At 43.3% G+C, this 24558-nt stretch overlaps 1 protein-coding gene and 1 pseudogene across 1 annotated transcript; both read left to right on the top strand.

The window, feature by feature from the left end:
• The first annotated feature begins 4245 nt into the window (after positions 1–4245).
• On the top strand, positions 4246–5043 carry LOC101824380 (annotated as a pseudogene).
• Positions 5044–16270: 11227 nt separating this feature from the next.
• Positions 16271–19004, top strand: LOC101824645 (60S ribosomal protein L39-like). Its single transcript, XM_021235623.2, has 3 exons — positions 16271–16380; positions 16531–16590; positions 18642–19004. Exon 3 carries the CDS (start codon positions 18669–18671, stop codon positions 18822–18824), a length of 156 nt encoding a protein of 51 aa, XP_021091282.1. The 5' UTR covers positions 16271–16380; positions 16531–16590; positions 18642–18668; the 3' UTR covers positions 18825–19004.
• Positions 19005–24558: the final 5554 nt, after the last annotated feature.

Raw genomic sequence — 24558 nt, 5'->3', positions numbered from 1 at the left:
GAAACTAGAGAACACTATCCTGAGAGGGGTAACCCAGACTCAGACAAACACAGTATGTATTCCCTCATAAATGGATATGAGAAGTAAAGCAAGGAAACCAGACTACAATCCACAGTTCCAGACAAGCTAGGTAACAAGGAGGGCTCTAAGAGGGACACATGGATCACCCTGGGAAGGGAAATTAGATCAGATCTACTGGGTAAACTGGAAGGAGAGAGGATCACCCTGGGAAGGGAAATTAGATCAGATCTACTGGGTAAACTGGAGGGAGAGAGGGTTGTAAGGGAGAGGGAAGGATGCAGTGGAAGAGCAATGAAAGAGATCCCTTACCACAGAGAGCCACTATGGGGTTAGGGAGAAACCTAGTGCTAGGGTAATTCCCAAGAATCCACAAGGAGGACCCCAGCTAAGATTCCTAGCAATAATGGAGAGGATGCCCAAACTGGCCTTCCCCTGTAATCAGATTGGTTAATACCCCAACTATCATCATAGAGTCTTCATCCAGTAATTGATGGAACCAGATGCAGAGATCCACAACAAAGCACCAGGCTGAGCTCTGGGAATCCAGTCAAAGAGAGAGAGGAGGGCATATATGAGCAAGGGAGGCCAAGGTCATGATGGAGAAATCTACAGAGACAGCTGAACCAAGCTCATGGAAAAGCATTAACTCTAGACTGACAGCTATGGAGACTTCAGGGAACCCAACTAAACCCTCCCTATGTGGGAGATGGTTGTGAAACTTGGACTATCTGAGGGGCTCCTAGCAGTAGGACCATGATACAAACCTGGAACATGAACTAGCTTGTTGGAGCCCAGTCCTTGTGGTGGAATGCCATGCTCAGGCTTAATGCATGGGAGAGGGGCTTGGCCCTGCCCCAACCTATTGTGCCAGGTTTTGTTGACTCCTCATGGGAGCCCTTACCCATGAGGAAGAGTGGACTGGGTATGGACTTGGGGGGAGATGGAGGAGAGCAGTAGGAGGGGTGGGAGGAAGAACTGTAGTTGGAATGTAAAATGAAATTTAAAAGAATACATTTTTTTAAGGAAAAAAATCCCAGACTGGTTAGACTGGGGATATAACTCAATGATAAAGCAGTTACCTAGCCACACACAAACAGGAGGAGAACATATGGGGAGTTGGCTTCTTAGCAACCTCTTGAGATGTAATCTCCAGAGTCGGACATGATTCTGCACATCTATAATCCTGCACTTAGGATTTTCTTTGACCTCAAAGACACATAGGACACACACACACAAAAAAACCCTGTCTAAATAAGAAAAACACACACAAAACAAAAATCCTCAAAACGCTACAGAAAAACTGAGTTAATTCACCTGGAGGCATGCTGCTCTGCATGGGGAAGATAAACTCCCTAACAAATGGAGTTGCCTTGGGGAGAAGGGAGAGGAGAAGACAAGCATCCTTGCAGGGGGAAGGGAGTATTCCCACTTATCTTTGGCAAAGAGATACCATTATAAAACCGAGGCAGTAAATAACTTCTAGAACCTGGACTGAGAGAGAAAGCAGCCCAGACACCAACACCGGGACAGGGTGAGGAGGAGAAGGGCACAGGCTGGCACACCCTGGAGAATAACACCAAGTTCTGAACCTTTTATGGAAGGAGGGCAGGATAACAAAACAAGCACCTGGGCCACCATTCCATGATAAATAGAGCTGTGTAGGTAAATTCAGGGAGGGTTGTCCTGAAGATGAACTATTGTCCATACCAAGTGAATAAAGGAATGCAGAGAAAAAAAAAAGATTTAACAAGAATGAGTAGAGCTTGAAAGAGCCCATCATTTGTGTCAGCTGTTTTGTCAAAAGAATAGTATTAGGCATCCTGACACAGATGTGGGCACTACTTTATTCCACTCTCTATAACCCACCTTTGTTCTCCAGGACCCCAGACCATACTGGGCTGCTGAAAGTGTGGGGGGGGGAGGGAAGGGGGCAAGCTTTAGGCTTTGTAAAGTCTTCATGGTTCCTGTACTTTCATCATTGCCCAAGGGCAACCTGCACTATTTGACACTCAACACTAGACTGGGAGTGGGCATCTTTGAGGCTCCCTCCTCACCCAGCCTTGGGTGCTTGCCTTAACAGCTGGCACTCTCAGATGGAACTCTCCAATGCACAGTGCACCCTAGTATGTTGCACACCCAGAATATTCTCTAACTGGGGAGAAATGTATATAGTATTATCTCTGAGAGGATCATTGCCCAATCCAGAATAAGCTTAGTCCTCTCTTCCTGCTACGAGGGAAAATTAATAACTAAGAGATATAAATGGCCAGGCATTGGTGGTGCATGCCTTTAATCCCAGCGCTCGGGAGGCAGAGGCAGGCAGATCTCTGTGAGTTCAAGGCCAGCCTGGTCTACAGAGAGAGTTCCAGGACAGCCTCATAAAATCCTCAGACCTCAGGATGTGTTAATCAATTGCACACAGGCGAATGACAGTTACTGCCTTCTTGGCCCAATACCCTTCGTTTCACGATAACCTTGTATGAAAACTTTGTATGCAAACCTTGTGAACTGAGATCGGTAGTCTCATGACTCCCTTCCCCCTTTTCCCTTTAAAAGCTTCTCTTTTTGGCTGGTTGGCATCTCATTCCCCGGGACATGGAGTGAGATCCAAGCTGACCAGCCTGAACAGTAAAAAGAATGCTTTTGCGTCTGCATCAGAGTGTCCAATCCTTGGGTTAGTTAGTCTCTGGGCTCTGTGAACCTGGCACAACACTGCACCTTCATCCTTCCACTGTTGCCTATTTCCCATGATATTTTTGGAGCTTGAAATGAATTAAGATACACCTGGCTCCAGGAACCACTAAATCTCTGATGTTTTGCACAGAGCAAAAGGCAAAAACCTTGCAATTCAAAGTGAGGCCTCCAGTCTCTTATCTGTTTTATTTTCCTATTGTTGTAACTAAAGTGTTAGATCCAAAGTGGGACCCCAAAATGGAAATGCTGTTGACAATGTCCAACATGATGGCCTGGGCACAACCTGGGAAGGACTCTGACCGGGTAAACAAAAGGATTGCTATTAGGTAAACAGAAAACTAAATTCAGCACTCCTCTGGAATCTCACTGAGTGGGTCCTCTGGAGTCTCACTGGGTGGGTTTCTGTCTGTCAGGAGAGCTGTCACTTCCCTTATCCACCCACAACCATTAACTACCCACCTCAGGCAAAGGACATCTAGTTTCCAGTCATCCCACAGGGCTGCAACAGACAAATGTCCCCATGCTAACTCCCAGGTCGTTCTGGCCTGACACCACCTCCCACAGCTACCTGTCCCAATACAGCCCGTAAGACTTTTTCCAAAGTCCCTCCCCTATCTTCTGAGTCACCCTGATGTGTCCTCCAGTAAACTGTCTTTCCACCCACAGAGTAGCTTGTTTTAGGTGGTTTCACTGTACTTTGTTTACAAAAAAAACTAGAGAAAAAATTTATTTTGACCATGGTTCAAGGCACAGTTTTTCATATAACATTGATGACAGCTCAGCTGTTTTTATTGCCACTATCCTAGGCTCAGAATATTTCTCTGGGTTTTCTGGTCACTGAACCTGATGTAATAACAGAGATTAATATGTCATTTGGTTATAAATAAATGTTAAAGTTGTTTTATGCTGTTCTACTTTACTTTAAAAAATAGCTAAAGAAATTGGGTTTGATTAAAAATCTGTAACAAAAAGTTAACTTAAATCTCAAAACTCTGAGTTGGAGCTACTCTTGGAAACAAAACATAGTTTGGTGCCATCTTAACTAAGGGCAGGCATGTGGGCGGTTGTCATTTTAACTAGGGTTGGAGACTAGGGATGACGTTTGACTTCACCAAACTATCTTGATTAAATAAAGATGAGTGTGTCCACCAAGGAGGCAACAACAGATTTCAAAGGTATTTTGGGCAGGCGGATCTCTGTGAACTTGAGGCCAGCCTGGTCTACAGAGTGAGTTCCAGGACAGCCTCCAAAACAATACAGTGAAACCCTGTCTCGAAAAAAACAAAAATCAAAACAAACAAAGGTATTTTGGATCAGGATGGATTTTGTATGATAATTCCTGTCCTGTTGTGAAAATAAGGGTTATGAAAGATAGGATTCAGGCTGACAGCCCCACACTACCGCAGAGCAGTGCCGGAGCCGGTGGGACCAGTGCACAAAAACTGAGCCTACTCCACAGTGCTATTGTCACCAGAGCCTGGTCCTGAGCAGGGCTGCTGGCAAGGGCCAAGCTTGCTGGCTCCGAGGAAGATGCCAGACCAAGCCCTTCAACAGATGCTGGACAGAAGTTGCTGGGTGTGTTTTGCCATCAATGAAGATGATAGAAGAGCTGAGTGGGTGAGACCATGCAGATGCAGAGGATCTACTAAGTGGGCTCATCAGGCTTGTCTACAATGCTGGGTGGATGAAAAGCAGAGAGGAAACAGCACAGCCTGAGTGGCATGTTTTTCCAAAGTTGGATCCAGTCGTTTCCGTCTTGGATCTTGCAGATAGACTGATCTCAAAAGCTTGCCCTTTTGCTGCAGCAGAAATAATGGTTGGGTCTATCTATGGGACAGCTGTGATTTATGGAACAGTGACAGTGATGCAGGCCGTAGGCCATAAAGAAGGTCTGGATGTTATGGAGCGAGCTGACCCTTTATTCCTTTCAATTGGACTTCCTACTATTCCTGTCATGCTGATACTGGGCAAAATGATTCACTGGGAGGACTGTGTGCTTAGACTATGGCACAAGTACTCAAATAAACTACAAGTTTTGAACAGTGTATTTCCAGGCATTGGTTGTCCTGGTCCAGCAGAAGCTAATCCTTTAGCTGATCATGTCTCTGCTATCTGAATTTTGCGTGGAGCCCTTGTCTTTCCTACTATTGCGACAATAGTTGGTAAACTGATGTTCAGTAGTGTTAACTCAAATTTACAAATGACAGTCTTGGGTGGAATTGCTTTTGTTGTCACAAAAGAGCATTTAAGGTTTACTTCAAACAACAGCGATATTTACATCAGGCACACCGCAAAATCCTAAATTATCCAGAGCAAGAAGAAGCTTAAAACTGACTTCTGGTTGTTCTGAGGCCTCTCATCCTGACGAATCTGTTGTGTTGTTGCGACTCCATCACTAGGGCACTAGTGGAGACTTGTGATAAGCTACTGCTCCTATCATTTAAAGAAATGAAATAAAGACACAGGGCAGAAGGTCCTCTCAGTAATCACAGCACTAAGGATATGATTCAACCTGGTTATTTGTAAGGACTGCTCTTAGCATGGTAAACCTGGGTTTGTTCATATTTTTCCAGACAAAAATGTAAAGATAAAACTGTACAAATATTAAGATTGACATGCTGTTTTATTCCGATGCCTCTTTTGTATACACTCATATTCAGTGTTTTCTTAGGGACAGCAACTCAAATGGAGTTACTGTGAGGGCTTTTCTCACTGGCATAATTTGATTAGGTGCTAAACAGGAACCTGTGTTAATATGAGGAAATGTAAATTAGTTCTGAATAAATAACAAACCAAAAACCCATGTGACATCTCAGATGTGTAGGGTCAGTTTCCAAGGCTTCCAGATTACTTTTTCACTATTAAATTTTTATTTATACAAAAAAAAGTCAACAACTAAGGCTACAGTTATGAGCACTGAATACTAAACACTAGAAACTGGGATATTCCGATCTTGGGGATGCAGCAAGATGGTAACCTAAGCAGTCTAGCAAAAGAAAAAAAAAGCCTTCAAAAATCACTGTCTTAGAGAATGTCTCTCCTTCTCCTTACTCTGGGTCAAGCAAACAGACTGATTTAAAGATATATGTCTAACCCTTTTTTTTTTTTTTTTTTGGTTTTTTTTCCAGACAGGGTTTCTCTGTATTGTTTTGGTGGCTGTCCCGGAACTCATTATGTAGACCAGGCTGGTCTCAAACTCACAGAGATCCACCTGCCTCTGCTTCCCAAATGCTAGGATTAAGGCGTGCACGACCAACACCCCAGCTTTTTGCTAGCATTGTTAAATCATAGTTATTTTGGTAAACTGAGTCAGAGTCATACAGGGAACTGTTTTGTTCTATAAGGGCACACTATGTAAGCACCCAGGAAGTTCCCAGTCTCTTTGAAAACTAGGCTTATAAATCTTATCTTGATACTAAAAGATATTCAATTCACATACTGTTATTATAAACTGTTGAAGATGATTAAGCCTTGAGACGTTCAGAACTATAACAGATAATGGCCTTCAAACTGGCTGAGATTTGTTGAATATGACATTTAAGATATTTAAACTTATATGACAGACAGAGACTCCCAGATCCTAGGAGTGGCTGGAAAGTCTCCATGACGACAAGGACCACTGAGTAAGACAGTCTCCAATGGACTCAGTTCAAATTGTGGACAAGCAGGATACTGGGGAATTGATTGCCCACATTGCCTAGACAAAGTAAGGTCAGTCACTTCCATCCTCTTCCACAGAAAAGTCTCTCGTCTTCTAGGCCTGTCAGTCAGGGCTGCTGTCCTGGTACCCTAGTATCCAACACCATGGAGACTATAGGAGCCTGGGATAATTGTTCAGGTAAGGATTATGGAGTAGTTTCTGTCATTTTGGTTGGTCCTTTCCAAAAATCTGATCACTTTGATGGCTAGACTAGCTGTAGTTTTGTCTGCTAGGAAACAGCAGACAATCAGCTCTCCCCCCTACACACACACACACACACACACACACACACACACACACACACACACACACACACACATACACCAAGGCTGTACAACCACCTTGGTAGTTAGTTCACTAGTTAGGTTTCTCATTAAAAATACAGACAGGTTGGTCACAGGCTTCATACTAAAGGATAAACAAGTTTCAAAAGTACCTTTCTACTAAAGGAACATGATTTGCAATGACTATTCTCCGAAGTAACTACTTATGTCTCTAGAAAATGAGTATATGGGGAGGGGTGATGGGGGAAGTCCTGTGTATATATCAATAAAGCACTGTTGGTCAATAGGGAACAAAGATAGGTGGGACTAGGAGTCCAGGACTCTGGGAAGGAGAAACACAGAGAGTCGAGATGTAACGCCATGGGGTAGGAAGCCCGGAAACTTCTCCAGTAAGAGACATACTTAGATTAACAATTATCGCGTAATTACTTCAGTCAGAGCTATCCAGTAAGAAACAAGCAAGGCCAACAGCTTCATAATTAATATAGTCTCCTGTGTGTTTATTTGGGACTGATGCGGCTCTGGAATCAGGCTGGCGGGAAGGCTTCTCTCAAGGAAAAGGTTTCTCTTTACAGAGGGGAAAGGTTAAAAGTCTAAGGAAGTTTTGAAGGTCTAAGAAAATATTTTGAGATATATAAATGTCTGGATATGAAAGCTTAAGTAAGTTCTGAGGGCCTCAGAAAATGATTTAAGGTATATAAATGCTAGTTGTAAAGGTGTAAGTAAGTGTTTTAAGGTATAGAAAGATGGGGAATGTTTTGAACTTCTGTTCCTTTCTATGCTGTTGTTACAACTGGAATTTTGGAGGTTAATATTTTAGCACTATTAATGGAGTTCTGATGAACTGACACTGGGATTTCGGCAGTTCGGGTTTTAGCACTGCTAATGGGGTTCTGATGAACTGACAGAGCACTGACTACTATGATTCAGTCATGAGCTCGAAGATTTTGAATTTCCTTTGGTTGTCTTCTGAGTGTGGATTTGAAGGTGCATTTCATTGGGCTAGAACATATATCAGGCTCTTGAGACATAGAAACAGTGTTTATGCCTTTTAACTCAAAGCCATAGCCTTTGCTATGATGCCAAGGTGTAAATCTGTTCCAGGTGTCTTACAGACACTTGCATGCTCCTGGAGGACGAGTGCTACTGCTATATCAGTGACTCTGGCCTGGTAGAGACCTGGGTCAAGTCACTCCAGACTGGGGGAGGATGTCAGATGACATAACCAACCTACTTCCTCTCTCTTACTCTGGTGGCAGTCCTCCTGTTTTGCCTGGCTAAACCCTATTATGGGACCAGTCATGCTCATGTGTCTTTTTTTTTTCTTCTAGCCCCTTGCCTTCTCTGCTTCTTCCAGGAAAAGATTCATGAGGTCTCCAGGGTGGTGGCCAACTGAATGCTTTTTCACCTTTATCTCCAGATGAGCATGAGCCCACCGACTCCCCCCCCCCCACATCGTCCCATGCCAGCAGGAAGTAGACAGATCTGAACCAACTGTGCAGTGTGCTCCAGACTTCCTAGCTTTTGTCAGCTATCACCAGTGCTTGGGTGGACTTTGGTGATGCAGCTGTCTTTGAGTCAATTCTGTTTCTGTAAGTAATCCCTCACCTATATTCCTGTAAGTAACCCCAATAAAACTCATTGGTTCACCGGATTGGACTTTGGTGGTCTTTGTACTCTGGTCTGCCATGGGTTCCCTATCTGGGGAAAGTAAGTTGTGTCTCCCTGGGAGAAGTTTGTCACACAAACTATTTTTTGGCTATTTTAAATAGAATGGCAATGAACATAGCTGAGCAAGTATCTGTGGAATAGGATATTGAGTCCTTTGGGCATATGTCAAAAGTGACATATGACACTATGTCAGGAGTGATATAGTTGGATGATGTGATAGATTGATTTTAGCTTTTTTTGAGATTTCTAGAGTGGTTCCCTGCCACTCCTGCACAGCCTGGGACCAAGAATCTGCAGAGGGTGTCGGGATTGATGACACAGAGACCAGTCAGCGGTGAAAGAAGGCTTGCTTTATTCTTATCCTGGCTGGTTATATACCCTGTCACCAGAGGCGGGCTGAGGGGTCAGGAAGAGGCAGTTAGTCATCGGAAAGGCCAGGGTCAGGGTGTTCCCGTAGGCAAGCCCTTATCAGGAACTTATTGCTCCTGTAAACATGTTTTTCTTTGTGATTATGGACACCGGATTGCTTTTAGTAAACATGTTTTTAAGTAAACATGTCTTCTCTGTGGTTGGTTACAGCTGCCTGCTCCCAGGCTGATGGGGAAGTGGGCCTCCGGCCAAGGTCTCTTGTTCCCACAGTTACCCAGGTTTGTAGTCTCAGCAATAAATAGTTAAGGAGGGTTACCATTTCCCCACATCCTCTCGAGCATTTGTTGTCAGTTGTTATGTTGATCTTCGCCATTCTGACTAGGATAGGCTGAAGCATTGTCAAATATATTCATGGCCATACAGGTGAATCTCTGAATGACCCCAGATCCATAATGTTTTCTTTTCCCCCAAGTTATGTTTTTAGCATCTTTGTCAAATATTAAATACTTATATTTAACATAAATGTGTTTGTGTTTGGATCTTCCATTCTGTTTCATTAGTCTACATGTCTGTTTTTGTTCCAGTACCATACTGTTTTATTATTATGGATCCATAATGTATTTTTTTCCTTTTTTTTTCTTCTTTTGAAACAGGCTCTCTCTATGTAGACCAGGTGGCCTCAAAAGTGTACAGTTCCACCTCTGTCTCCTAAGTGCAAGTCCTGGGATTAAAAGCATGTGTCGCTGGGCGGTGGTGGTGCATGCCTTTAATCCCAGCATTCGGGAGGCAGAGGCAGGCGGGTCTCTGTGAGTTCGAGGCCGGGCTGGACCGATAGCCTCCAAAACAATACAGAGAAACCCTGTCTCGTAAAAACCAAAAAAAAAAAAAAAAAAAAAAAAAGCATGTGTCACCACTCCTGGCTTCTGTAATATATCTTGAATTCCAGAATAGTAATCTTTCTAGCATTTTGGATTTTTTTCCCTCAAGGATTGCTTTGGTTACCTGATGTACTTTGTAGTTCCAAGTGATTTTTAGAATTTTTTTCCATTTCTGTGAAAACAATTGGATTGCAATGAATCTGTAAATGACTTTTGGTAGAATGGTTATTTTCACCACATTAATTCTACCAATCCATGAGCATGGGATGTAATCACATTTTCTAAATGTGTTTCTCTTTGATCTAAACCAATAGGTTCTTTTTCAGTCACATGTTCTTGAAAGGAAGGACCAGGGGACAAGAAATGATAAAGAAGACAAGAACGTTTAGGTTCAGGAGGTCTTGCACAAGCTGGCTCATACAAGCAAGTTTATTGAAAAATATAGCACCTTATGTACAGTTTTAAAGGGAAATGAGACAATCATCAGAAAGCTGTGATACAGTGGAAGAAAGCTGGCAGGAAGCTAATTAGCCAATGTTACAGGAAAGAAACACAGGGTATCTCAAGTATGTCATAGGTGACAGGGATGTTAATTCCAGTGTTCTTCAGGGGAAAATGTCAGGTTCACTAAAATGAAACCTTAACTCCTTTGATACCCTGCCTCACCCAAGACTTGACCTTGGCAAGTCTGCCTTTGACAAGGACACAGAACTAATATCCCTGTGGGGACACCAGACCTTGAGCAGAGACCCACTTCCCCATGGCCTGGGGAGTAGGCAGCTGTAAGACAATGTTTACTAAAAACATGTTTACGAAAAACAATACAATGTCCGAGGCAATAAGTTCCTGAAAAGGGCTTGCCCAGAGAACCGCCCTGTCCTTGACCTTTTCCAAAGACTATCCACCTCCTCAGACCCACCCACATCCACCTCTTGTGTCAGGGTATATAATAACCAGCCAGAGTAGGAATAAAGGAGAGCCTTCTTGAGGAGCCTTCTGGTCTCTGTGTCGTCAATCCCCTCCCCGACACCCTTGCCACATTCTCGGACACAGGATGTGCAGCGGGCATGGCATATCCCCTTTGTCCTTTCACCGGGGGGCCTCAGAGAAAGACTTGGGTCAGCCTGGCTCCCAAGTATTTCTTCAGAAACTTGAAGGTTTCACTTTAGAGGTATTTCATCCTCTTATGCAGATTTATTCTAGATATCTTATTTTTCTTGAAGCTATTGTGAATGAGAATGTGCTCCTTTCTCAACCTGTTTCTTGTTAGGAAATAGAATAACTATTTTTGTTTTGTTTTTGGTAAGTTGATTTTGTATCCTGTCTCTTTTTTTTTCTTCCTTTTTTCCTTTTGGTTTTAGAGACAAGGGTTTCTCTGTGTAACAATCCTGGCTGTCCTAGAGCTCACTCTGTAGACTATGTTGGCCTTTAACTCAGAGATTGTTTTGCCGAGTTCATGAGACCCCCAAAAAGACCACCAAGGAGCTGACTCACTGATGCAAATACACAAGGATTAATGTTAAGTTACAAACCTCAGCAGGGACCCTGTCCAGCAAACTGGCATAGCAGCTTCAGGAAAATGGTGCCTGGCCTCAATTGTAAGAGGTTTTTAAAGGAAAAAATTGCAAACAGGGTTGTACCTGCCTTGACTGTTCAGGACTGGGTAAGAGTAGGTGACCTTTGGATTCATTGACATGGGGACTAGGGGAATTTCAAAATTGTTACTAACAGTTGCCCACAAGAACAGTTGCTTTTTGGGGGGGGGGTTTGGGTTTTCTTTTTCTTTGTTGTTTTTTCGAGACAGGGTTTCCCTGTATTATTTTGGAGCCTGTCCTGGAACTCGCTTGGTAGACCAGGCTGGTCTCAAACTCACAGAGATCCGCCTGCCTCTGCCTCCCGAGTGCTGGGATTAAAGGCGTGCACCAACAACACGTTATGTTATTTACCAAAATTAGTCATTATCTGACTACCCAGATGGGGTCACTTTGTCCAGGGTGGGCACAGTTTGGGTGCTCCTTGGAACTGTTTATGGTTCCTTCGCTGAAGCTGAATCAGCCTTGTGCCATGCAGGGAATTTCTCAAGTTTACCTTGCTTTTACCAGATCTGCCTGCCTTTCCCTCGCGAATGCTGGGATTAAAGTCATGCACCATGCCAGGCGGTGGTGGCTCATGCCTTTACTCACAGTACTCAGAAGGCAGAGACAAATGGATCTTTGTGAGTTCGAGGCCAGCCTGGTCTATAGAGCAAATTCCAAGACAGGCTCTAAAGCTACAGAGAAACTCTTGTCTCAAAAAACAAACAAATAACAACAACAACAACAACAAAAAGCAAAGGCTTGTACTATCATCACCTAGCCACTGGTACTTTTGCTGACCATGCTCATTCAAAACCCTCAGTATCAGAAATCTTAGGAGCAAAGGGGTCTAAGAGATTCTCAAAACAGTAACGCTATTGTTGCTGCTTCTGGTTGCCTCACAGAGGTAGAAGTTAAATAAATTTCTGTCTTAGTTAGGGTTTTATTGCTGTGAACAGATGCCATAACAATACTTTTTGGAAGAATATGGAACACTTTGGGACTTTGCATTAGAAAAGTGATTGGACACTTTAAGCAGCCCTTAATGGGAGATGCTAGTAGGAGCAGGGTAGATGGTGGTGATTTGAACTGGGGTGGGGGTTGGCTTTGAAGTTTCAGATGCTCAAGGCAGGATCAGTGTCACTTTTCCTTCCTGCTGCTTGAGAATCGAGATATATAGAGTTCTTAGTCCCTCTCCAGCACCATGTCTGCCTATACTCTGACATGCTTCCCTCCGGCCATAATGATAATGGAATAGACCTCTGAACTGTAAGCCAGCCCTGAATTAAATGTTTTCCTTTGTAAGAGTTGCTGTGGAGCTGGGTGGTGGCGGCTCACACCTTTAATCCCAGCACTGGAAAGGCAGAGGCAGGAAGATATCTGTGAGTTCAAGATCAGCCTGGTCTACAGAGTGAGTTCCAGGATAGGCTCCAAAGCTACACAGAGAGACCCTGTCTCAAAAAACCAAAAACAAAAAGAAAATTAATTGAAAAAAAAAGAGTCACTGTGGTCATGGTGTCTCAGCACAGCAATAGAAACCCTAACTAAGATAGTCTCAATTGCTAAAGACCCCATACATTTCAGACACAGGATTCAGGTTACTGGCTCTGACCTGAAAAAACCTCCTTCCTAAGCATTACCTTTCCTAGTACAGCAGCTGCCAAGACGAGGAGGAAATTCCTACCCCTACCTAGTTGTGATGCCTATGAAGCACAAGCATGACTACCATGGCAAGATATCTGTAAATGTGTAATAGTGGCCCTCATGTCTTGACAATAACCAGCTTCTCAGCTCAGGACAGATTAGTCTTTCTAGTTCCACTGAACTAGACCACTCTGTGGGTAGAAAGAAAAGTTTATTTGGGTAATCAAACTGCTGGGCTATCTCTCAGGGGCAGAGAATAGCAAGTAGTGGGAAAAGCCTTGTCAGTTTTAAGGGCGTAAGGTAGAAGCTGGAGGAGAAGTACAAGCCAGGACAACAACCACAACTCTTTTTTTTTTTATGTGTATTCATGTTTTGCCTGCATATATGTCTAGATGAGGGTGTCAGGTCTGTGGGAACAAAAGACCTTGGCTGGAGGCCCACTTCCCCATCAGCCTGGGAGCAGGCAGCTGTAAAACATGTTTGGTAAAAACATGTTTACGGAAAACAATCCGGTGTCCATAAGAAATGTTTACCGGAGCAGTAAGTTCCTGATAAGGGCTCGCCTACTGAACGCCCTGACTTGGACCTTTTCTAAAGACTAACCATCTCTTTCTGACCCACCCACTGCAACCTCTGGTGTCAGAGCATGGAACCAGCCAGGGGTAAGAGATGGAGCAAAAGCTTTTCCTGGGAAGCCTTTCTTGGGAAGTTTTCTTGAGCCTTCTTGGGGCCTGCTTAAAGCTTTCTTTGCACCACCAACTGGTCTCTGTGTCATCAATCCGGACACCCTCCGCACATTCTCGGATACAGGCTGTGCAGCAAGTGCGGCAAGGTCCCCTGGAACCGGAGTTACAGACAGCTGTGAACTGCCATGTGGTTGTTGGGAATTGAACCTGGGTTCTCTGGAAGAGCAGCCAGTGCTCTTAACCACGGAGACATCTGTCCTGCCTCCTGTCCAAGACAACTCTTATAAAGAAAGACATTTAATTGGGGCTCACTTACAGTGTCAGAGGTTTAGTACATTACATGGAGGCACTCAGGCAGACATGGTGCTGGAGAAGGATCTGAGAGTTCTATATTTTGATCTTTAGGCAGCAAAAGGAGAGTGTGTGTCACACTGGGTGTAATTTGAGCATGAGACCTCAATGATTGCTCCAACAGTGACACATTTCCCCCAACAAGGTCACACCTACTCCAAAAGGACCACACCTCCTAATAATGCCACTACCTACGACCCAGCATGCAAACACATGAATCTATGGGAACTCTAACCTACTCAAACCACTACAGGTACTAGTGTTTTGCCTGTTTAACAGAGATCTGCCTTACTCATTTCCTTAAGAATGCCGAATGCAGCCTTCTGTTTATCCAATAACAATCTTTCTGTTACAAGGTGAGATTCTTGTTTAAGACATTGTCAGTTTGGACCTAAAACTGTTCTGTATACTCAGACATCCTGAGAACATACTTGAATAGAAATTTATCTAAATTTGATCATTACAGGGGTTGGGAAGTTTATACCATTGTTCAGAGATGGGAGTAGGTTGCTAGGTTCATTGTTTAGAGACTGGTGTATGTGCCTGTAGGACACACATATTAAGCAAATGGGCTGCAAAATACATTAGTATAAGAAGTGGGTATAACAGGCTCCCAGACCTTAGCACAACTGACTCCATGATGGAAGTAGCATTCAGGCTGTAAAACTCAGCACCTAGACAGCACCACCTGCCAAAACAAAAACAAAGACCTAATCCAGAACTAAGGTCTTTTGAAATGTTCTAACTTTGCCTTTTGGCTTCTGTTGTTCTGCTTCTGGCTAAGTGTTCTTGCTAACTGAAGTATGTCAACTCAGAATACGGACTTTATGCTTAAAAGCTCAGCGTGAGAAAAGGTCAGGGCTACAATGGAACCAGAACACCCAGCTTAGTCACCAGCTGGCTAATAAAGACTTTCTATTGGTTCCAGAAGTCTTCTTTGGTGGACACCCCACCACAGGGGTTGTTTGTAACTATTGGGAAGAAAAGGCCATTAAGTGGTGGATCAGGAATGAGCTGTAAATGTAGAAAAGAAACAAGAACACAATGCAACATCAAAAGAAGCAGAGTGGGTGAGTGGGTGGGACTGCCGGGTTTCAGCACCAAAGTGTAAATGAATCTGAGTGTTACAGCTCTGTGGCTGCAAAGGTGTCCTGATTTTTTGGGAAGCCAGGCTACTTATGACAGCTCTAGAGAGTCTAGAGCTGCAACAGGACAGCTCAGCCCTGGAGAGAAAGGTATCCTGACTTTTAGGGAAGCCAGGCTACCCGAAACTGGGGTGCAATGGGGGATGATCTCCCCACAGGATATAGCAATCCTTCTCTCCAGGAGAAGCCATGACAGCTGAGCTCTGCTCTGTTCCTCTAAGGAAACGTCCTTTCTGAGCTAACCACTTCTTCCACCCAAGATGTTACTTCTTCAACTATAGTCAGCTAAAGGGGAAGCCCCTGCAGAAATGTACCAATCTCCTCCTGCTCCAGCAAAAAGTTGTCGCTTTTCTCTGCTACAGCCTTGCTCAATCCCTCTAAGGTAATGTCCCAGCAAGTTTCTTCTGTTCTTATGAGCCTTGCTCTGTTCCCCTAAGCGAATATCTCAGTAAGTTATATTCTGTGCCAGAGACTAAAGATCTTTACCTAACACTCTTTTGAGAAAGAGATTTATTTGGGAAGGAGGAGTCCAGTAGAATGGCTGCCTCTGCCAGAGTGGGAAAGGAAAGCCAGCAACTGAATAGGCGATTTTACTTTTTGAAACAGGGTCTCACATGTCCCAGACTGGCCTGGACCTTGCTATGTGGCCATAGATGAATTTGAATTTCTTTTTCTCTACCCTCTATCTCTCAAGTGTTGGGATTATGGACAAGAGTCACCACGGCACATGACATGTTATTTCCTAAGCGTTTTCATGTCTGCAACCTCTTTCAACTAGTGAAAAATTTGAGTCTTAGCCAGGCGTTGATGGCACATGCCTTGAATCCCACCACTCGGGAGGTAGAGGCAGGCGGATCTCTGTGAGTTCGTGGTCAGCCTGGTTTACAGAGCGAGTGTCAAGGCAGGCTCCAAAGCTATACAAAGAAACCCTGTCTCAAAAAACCAACGAAACATAAAAATAAATAAACATAACTTTCTTTGAGTCTGAGGGGTGCAGAGTAGAGTTCTGGTAACACTGGAGAGATGGCACTCCCACCCTGCACAACAGCATGCGCAGTTTCTGGATCCCAAGGTCCTGCGGCATTAATAATTCTGTCATCCTGGGCAGACCAGCAAGTACATGGCAGTCTGTTGTGCATCCAACTGATTGTCACCAAGACTCAGCCCGTTCCAGCCCAGGGTTCTCCTCCGCCTGAAGCTGACGCCGCAGAATTTGCCTAGTCTGCACCTGCGTACTTACAACATCCCACGCCTCTTCCTGGCCACGAGGCCAGACCGGACTTCCGGTGGCCGCCATTATCTTAACTGTCGTGCTCGATTCCTTGGGTTGCAGTCCAGGGCTCCGGTTGTGCAGCGCTCGCAGGTGGGGTGGACTCCGTGCTGGGTGGTGTCACGGGTGCTGGCCTGGACCACACCTGCGCCACACCTGGGCCTCTGCCTCAGCTGTGCAGCTCAAGGTTTGCGCCTCCCGGCAAAATTCTTTAATTCTTTTTGTTCGCCCTTTTTATTCTAGGAAACCTGGTAGAATTGGGCGCCCAACTCGTTCTGTCTACATCCAGCACACTCAGCGGAGGTAAGAGGAAACTCCATTTTTTTTTTTTTTTTTTGGTTTTTCGAGACAGGGTTTCTCTGTATTGTTTTGGAGGCTGTCCTGGAACTCGTGCTGGAGACCAGGCTGGCCTCGAATTCACAGAGATTCACTTGCCTCTACCTTCCAAGTGCTGGGATTCAAGGCGTGTGCCACCAACGCCTGGCTAAAACGCCATTTTTTCCAATTAATTGTTTATTTAAAAAAAAAAAGCCCAACAACTTCCTTTTAGTTCATTTAGTTCATTATAACATTCTCTTAGATACGTAGGTTTGATTAACATAATTGGGTTTTATTTCCTGAGTTCAGGTTGTAGTCCCCTGCTCTTCCTGACTCCACTTTCCAAGTGCTGGGATTACAGGCCTAAGGTACCAAGTCATTATAGGAAATAATATTTAGATGCTGTCTTAGTCACTGTTTAGTGGCTATGAAGAGACACCGTGACCAAGGCAACTATTACAAAACAAAGAATTTAATTGTTGGTTTGCCTATATTTTCAGAGGCTTAGTCCATTATCATCGTGGATGGGCCATGGCAGTATGCAGGCAGGCACTGGAGAAACGGTTGAGAACTACAACCTGATCACAGGCAGGGACACAGACCCTGGTTCTGTCATGGGCTTTTGAGACCACCCCCAGTGACATACTTCCTAATCCTTTTAAAAGAGTGCCACTCCCTGATGACTAAGCATTCAATTAGATGACCTAGGAGGGGGTGGGTGGCATTTTTAGTCAAACCACTAAAGATGGCACATTAGGGGAAGTTTGTGGTCAGTATATCAGCCAGTAACCCCCCCACACCCCGGGAGGAAAAAGCTAGGAAAATTCATACAAGTTCTCAGGGATAAAATAGTTCACGAGTTCAGTGTGTGGAAAAAGTTATTTGGATGAACGCATCTTTGTGATGGAGAATTTCAGCTCCTGTCTCTTTTAACTTTTAGATTTATCTTTGTCTGTATGAATATATATATATACACATACATACACACATACATACACACATACATACATATATACATACATATATATTCATGTGTGTACCGGGAACTGGCATTAAAGATGTTTGTCAGCTGCTATATGGATGCTGGGAACTAAACTGGGGTCCTCTGGAAGAACACTTATTCTCAGCTCCAGCTCTATTTTTAACTATGCTTTACACTATTAAATTATTTTTTCTTTCCCTCACTGGCTAGATGGCTGACCTTGATCAGTAGAGGTCTTCCTGCCTCTAGGACTGCCTCTTGAATACTGAAATTAACAGCACACACTGCCAGGCCTGGCTCATCTTTTCACTTTGTAACATACTTAAATTATTCAAATAAAATTGAACCTTTGTATTATCAAAATTAAGGTTTCTTTGTTTTTTGTTTGGTTTTAGTCTAGTTATATATTTTTAAAGCTATTTTTGGTATGAGAGAGTAAAAAGAAAATAGTTGATAATTTTAGCACTCAAAAGATTTTACCAGCAAACATTTATATACACATGCAAGATAACACTGTTTGAGAAAGGATTTAAAATGTCATAAGAATGAGGCTACAAAACTTTAGCCCATGAGGCATGAGACTATTACCTATTGTCTTCCTTAACACAATATATTTCTGCCAACTGTTTGATCCATGAAGAAAATTACTTAGTAAAAACCAATTATCAGATTCTTCAATTTAATGAATCAACTTGTGAAGCAGCTTCTTTCTCTCCCACATTCTGTTTTTTTTAAATGGTCGAATATAGCTCAGGTTGGCCTTGAGAACTGTGGATTTATTTTTTTTTTGTGACTAATACCAGTTTCTGAATCAAGTGTTGTGGTTGCTTCACTTGCTTTTCCTTTTGAGTGTCTTTTTCATCATTCTTCGTTTTGTTTTTCTGTTTTGCTTTGAAATAGGGAAACCTGCCTTGTAGGCCAAGCTGGTCTCAAACTCTGAGATCTGCCTGCCTCTGCCTCTTGAGTACTGAGATTAAAGGTATGTATCACCATGTCTGGGTACCATCATTGTTTTATGTTAACTAGAAGTTTTTGCCTTTCTCCTCTCTCACAGTGTGTGCCTGTTTGACTGTTCTTCACCATGGCTTCTCACAAGACATTCAGGATCAAGCGATTCCTGGCTAAGAAACAAAAGCAAAATCGTCCCATTCCACAATGGATTCAGATGAAAACTGGCAATAAAATCATGTACAACTCCAAAAAAAGACACTGGAGAAGAACCAAACTGGGTCTATAAGGAACCACATACTTAATGCTGTCTGAAGGTCACCATTATCTTACTGTATCAAGTTTAAAACATTACCATTGTCTGGATACCTGAGTATGTTTATTGGGAGCATGAGTTGCCTCTTTGTTTCTGTGCTCTTGTAGGTGAGTTCAGTAATAAATATGTGAAACCTTGTGTTTGGACAAACAATGTTTGCAGTGTGATATGACTTGTTTTGTGGTTCTGGAGAGCAAACCGAAACCTTTTCCATAATAGACAAGTAGTCTATCGGTGAGCCCCATCTCTGGCTTTTGTTTGGGAAGTTGAGGGTTGAGACACTCAGGATCCTCCTTCCTCAGCCTCTGAATGCTTGGAGGACTCCAGCAAGCCTATGTGACAGAAGTTATAAAAAGAAAATTGTTAAGACTCATTTTGTCAATCATTACACATGACTGTTGAAATTAGATGATTTTTTTTCAATCAATAATTGCACTCTGGTCCTTCATATATGTCACATTTAACAAATGCTTCTCGGGAGGCAGAGGCAGGTGGATCTCAGTTTAAGGGCAGCCTGGCCAGTTCCAGGCCAGCAAGGACTATAATGAGACGTCTTCCAGAAAGGTGTGGGGAGCTTTAAATCCCTCAGCACATTTCTGACTTTCCTGTCTCTATAAATGGTTTTCATTGCTTCCAGTGCTCTTCAATACCTTAGTGATTTTTGTAGGTTTTTTTTCCCCCCGATTGTTGCCAGTAGAAGCGCTGGCTTACCACAATCTACAGTGTTTGGCCTACTTTTTCTTAGAAGGGTTTCTAGCACCTATGTATGGCTTCTGTTATACAGTTGCAGACTGTGTATATATCTAAGGGTTAATGAACTAAAACCTCTGGATTGAGAACTCTGTACATGAATGTTGACTGATACCCCTCGGTACTTCCAATGTGGAGGTCCACAAACCACCTGGTATTTACCACATCCATACTGCAAGGGAACTCACTTGAAGCTCTCATCTTTCACCCAAGGTTCTTCTTTTCTGTCCTGTTGTTATGAGACCACTGAGAGACCTGAATAAGTCAAATGGTATGGAGCCTCAACCTCCCAATTTGTTTGAGCTTTTAAAGGCAAAAACCTCAACTGTGTGACATATTCAGAAAGGCAGCTGTGGACATCTGTAGCAAGCCAGCATTGTTTACAGAAGTGGAAAGATAGGAGTTAAGCCATCAGGCTGTTCTTGAAACAGGTCAAGGGTATATTGTACAGAAATTTATGACTGGTCTATATGATCAGTGCCAGTTTACACAATATAATTTTAGTTTTTCTAAAGAATGCTCTGAAAGACACCATAACTATAGTTCAGTAACCCCTATGCTATATGTAAGCATTGCAGTTGAGATGGAAAAGCATTCTGGCAATTGGGAGTCAAGGAATACCACAAAGTCACTGTAAATACAGTAGCTTACAGCCCTACTCCAGGGAAAGGTTTCCCCAGTGCAACAACAACTGCCCCAGAAGGGGAGGGCTGATGCTGCAAGGATAAACGGCACACTTACTGAAAGTTAAAATAAGTATTGTAGAAATTACAACAGACAAGTAACGCAGATGAGCCGAGTAGTTTTCCGCTGCCGAACTGGAAGCCAGAAAGCTGGAAAAGAGAGCTAGACTTCCGTTGTTCAGTCTTTTATACCTTCCTCCGTAACATAACGTAGTTCACCGCCTACATCAGTATACGTCTTTAGTCATGCCTAAAGTGGGTGTGTTTAATGTAGTAAACCACCCTTTTATTACCTCATCTGTATGCACCTCTAATAAGTCACATGGCTAATGGCGGAGTTCTGTTTTCCTCCTACAGAGGGCTTCTTCTCCAGCCAAGTTGTTACAGCTCTGTTCAGGTCCCAGAGTGCATAATTCTGCTCCACTAGCAAAAGGTTTCCCCAGTGAAAGTGGTACAGTCCTGGCCTCTGCTCTCCCTTAGCCAGGCTGTCTCTGCTCCAGTGAAAGAAGGTTGTCACCCAAACCTCATTTAAGAGATTTGTTGGGCGAGGTGATGGTGGCACATGCCTTTAATCCCAGCACTAGGGAGGTAGATCTCTGAGTTCAAGGCCAGCCTGGTCTACAGAGCTAGTTCCAGGACAGGTTCCAAAGCCACAGAGAAACCCTGTCTCAAAAACAACAAAAACAAAAACAAAGATTTATTAGGAGGGAGGAATCCATGAGAGTGGCTGCCTCTGCCCAAGGCAGCAGCAAACTGAACAGGCACAGGGCTTACAATAGGGCTTCTTAGGGGTGGAGTTTTTTCTAGGGTGGAAATTTTCAGGGTTGGAATTGGTCAGATTTCAGTTCCCTTGAGCTTGGACAAGCTCAGATTGGCTAGATTTTGTGCTCAGGAATTAGTTGGTTTTCTGCTCAGGGATTGGTTGGTTTTGTGCTCAGTTGGTCAGAGGCAGCTGTGGCTCTGGTTTCCAGACCAATATGTGTTACTTTCACTGGCCCTTTTTAGCCATCTGGCTCCAGTTTCAGGGCCGGGATGTGTTTCTTTGACTGGCACTGGTTCCAGGGCCAAAGTGTGTTTTTTTGGCCCTGGTTTCGGGGTCAGGGTGTGTGTATTTGGCTCTGGTTACAGGATTGAAATGTTTTTCTTTGACTGACCCCTTTTCCCTACACTATATATCCCAAAGAACCCTATGCCATGTAGGCATTGCTCTGTGAAGTGACTGCAACTCAAAGTTGTTCAGATTAAAGGAATGATTCTGATTCTGGAGATGCCTATCTTATTCTATTTCCAAGTTACCTCCATCAATCCAACATGTATGAATAAGTATGTTCTGTTATAATAAAACTTTTATTTACTAAAACAGGTGGTCATCCCTGGACTGTATTTTACCATACATGGAAGTCCTTACCAATTTTGTTTTTTGTTTTGTTTTGTTTTTTGAGGCAGGGTTTCTCTGACTTTGTAGGTTGTCCTGGAACTCGCTCTTGTAGACCAGGCTGGTCTCAAACTCACAGAGATCTGCCTGCCTCTGCCTCCTGAGTTCTAGGAATAAAGGTGTGTGCTACCACTGCCCGGCTCTTACCAACCTTTTACACCTTCCAGTCAATACTTCCTAAACTGTGTCCTTTGGTGTAAATACTGCTTATCAAGCGTTTCATAACAATTTCTAATAGCCAGTTGTTATCCGTTTGTTAATACATTATGAGCTTTTTCCGAGGAGATGTAAACAAAAGTCTTCTCACTCCACACAGGGCACCAGCAATGAAAATAAACACCCCCTTAATTGGAATTACTTACAGAAGCACACATAACTTTTGAACATCTACACCACTAAGGGAAAACACCTCTCCCAGCAACTGTCAACTGTCACAATCCTTACAGTGGAATAGGACGTTGTAAGCTCCACCCCCACCCCACCCCCCACCCCCTGCAACTGTTAACTGTCATATATCTTCAGGAGGGGGAGGGGCTTCATGAGTTCCTCTCCCCTAGCAACTGTTACTTGTATCTTGAGAAGGAGTATGGCCTTGTGAACTTGCTTCCACTTCAAAATGTAATGTTAACAGGCCCAATCTTATGCAGATTTTCTGCATGGCAGCAGTCATGTCATACTTGGAGAACAATATATAATATAGTAAAAAACATTAACCATTATATTATATTACAGAGATCCATTGTGGCAAGATAGCTTTTTAAAAAAGGCTCATATTTCTGGATATACCTGGATTTATCTAGGGCAAGGGTTCAGATCATTCTTACCCCTTTACCTGCAATAGTCACTTATAAAATGACAGTTACCTTTATGTAGTTGTTTAGAATTCCATCAGTCAATACTTCCCAAAGAGTGTTAGTGACATGGCTCAGCCTTACATGAGATTCTTAGCCCGGCTGAGCCCCAAATAAACACACAGACGTTATAGTAGTTATAAAAGTGTTGGCTAGTATTTAGGGCTTCTTATTGGCTAGCTCTGTCTTAATTATTAACCCATTACTATTAATCTATGTATTTCCATGTGGTCTTAGCTTACCGGAGATCGTCTGATTCGTTCTCTCTTCTTGGGCTCACATCACAACTCCTGTCTGCCTATATTTCCCAGAATTCAAGCCCTGCATATCCTTCCTGCCGGCACTAGCCACCCAGTGTTTTATTTATCAACCAATAAGAGAAACATATATACAGTAGGACTTCCCCCATCGGCTCAGTGAGTAAAGGTATGTACTTCAAAAGTCAAAAGAGATGCTAACCATAGGTTGTAAATCTATAGTATTTCCATAATAATATCTGGGCACCATAATCTTGTTAACATAAAATTAACAATATTAGCCATAGCAATTATACTTTATTTCCATTCTATCATTTAATGTAATATTCATTTAGACCACTGTAAGCTAGAAACATGAGTGCTGGAACATAAAATTAACAATAATAATCATACATTGTCAGCTGGGCGTTGGTGGCCCACGCCTTTAATCCCAGCACTTGGGAGGCAGAGGCAGGTGGATCTCTGTGAGTTCAAGGCCAGCCTGGTCCACAGAGTAAGTTCCAGGACAGCCTCCAAAACAATACAGAGAAACCCTGTCTTGAAAAACCAAAAAAAAAAAAATCATACATTATCTTAGTCACTGTTCTATTGCTGCGAAAAGACACCATGCCCAAGGCAACTCTTACAAAAGGAAGCATTTAAATTGGAGATTGTTTACAGTTTCAGAGAGTTACTCCATGATCAGCATGACAGGAAGCAGACAGGCATGGTGCTAGAGCAGTAGCTGAGAGCTCTACATCCTGATCCACAGGCAGACAGAGAACCTGGGTCTGCTATGGGTTTTTGGAACCCCAAAGCCCACTCCCAGTGATATATACTTCCTTCAATAAAGTCACACCTCCTAATCCTTCTAATCCTATCAAAGAGTTCTACTCCCTGGTGACTAAGCATTCAACTATGTGAGGGCATTCTATTTCAAACCTCCACTCTTTGTTATATATCATTTAATGTTGAATTCATTACAGTCTGTAAGCCTGTACATGGGTGTTGGGGAGTATCTTGGGCCCTTTAGAAGGGCAATAGAACTTTTACTGGACATCGGTTAAGTATGAGATAGCAGACACAGGCACTGTGTAAGGGATAATGGAAAAGATATGGCTGTAAGAGGGTGGTGGTAATTATATTTGTAAGAGCTGAGCTGCTGCTCAGCTTTTTTGCATCTTTGCAGTTATGTTTGGCTAGTCGCTCAGGGACTTTCAGCTTTTATTGTTTATTATGGTAAGGGCCTAGAAAAGCTGGTCAGTTTTAGGAACTTTCCTGAAACAATTTTGATTTACCTTCCTGTTTAAGGAGCTTCTCTACAGATGAAATATTTCTTTTCTCTTTTTTTTGCGGGGGGGGGGGGATGAGGTGGGAGAGGGCAGGGATTTGAGACAGGGTTTCTCTGTGACTTTGGAGGCTGTCCTGGAACTAGCTCTTGTAGACCAGGCTGATCTCGAACTCACAGAGATGGACTTGCCTCTGCCTCCCGAGTGGGCCACCACTGTCTCGCTAAGATGGAATCTTTTTTTAAAAATGGTTTTCGAGACAGGGTTTCTCTGTGGCTTTGGAAGCTGTCCTGGAACTCACTTTGTAGACCAGGCTGGCCTCGAACTCACAGAGAACCGCCTGCTTCTGCCTCCTGCGTTCTAGGAATAAAGGTGTTCACCACCACCGCCCGGCAGAATCTTTCAAAATGGGAGGAAACTCTTATACAACAACATGGCAGCAGGCCATAAGGGCATGTCCTTC

The sequence above is a fragment of the Mesocricetus auratus genome, unplaced genomic scaffold (assembly GCF_017639785.1).
Source record: "Mesocricetus auratus isolate SY011 unplaced genomic scaffold, BCM_Maur_2.0 Super-Scaffold_100007, whole genome shotgun sequence".
In the NCBI taxonomy this organism is placed as follows: Eukaryota; Metazoa; Chordata; class Mammalia; order Rodentia; family Cricetidae; genus Mesocricetus; species Mesocricetus auratus.
Note: the sequence above shows the minus strand (reverse complement) of the source record. Positions and strands in the feature narration are given on the sequence as shown.

Excerpts from the sequence above, each read along its gene's own strand:
- LOC101824645 (XM_021235623.2), top strand. The coding sequence starts at position 18,669 with ATGGCTTCTCACAAGACATTCAGGATCAAGCGATTCCTGGCTAAGAAA.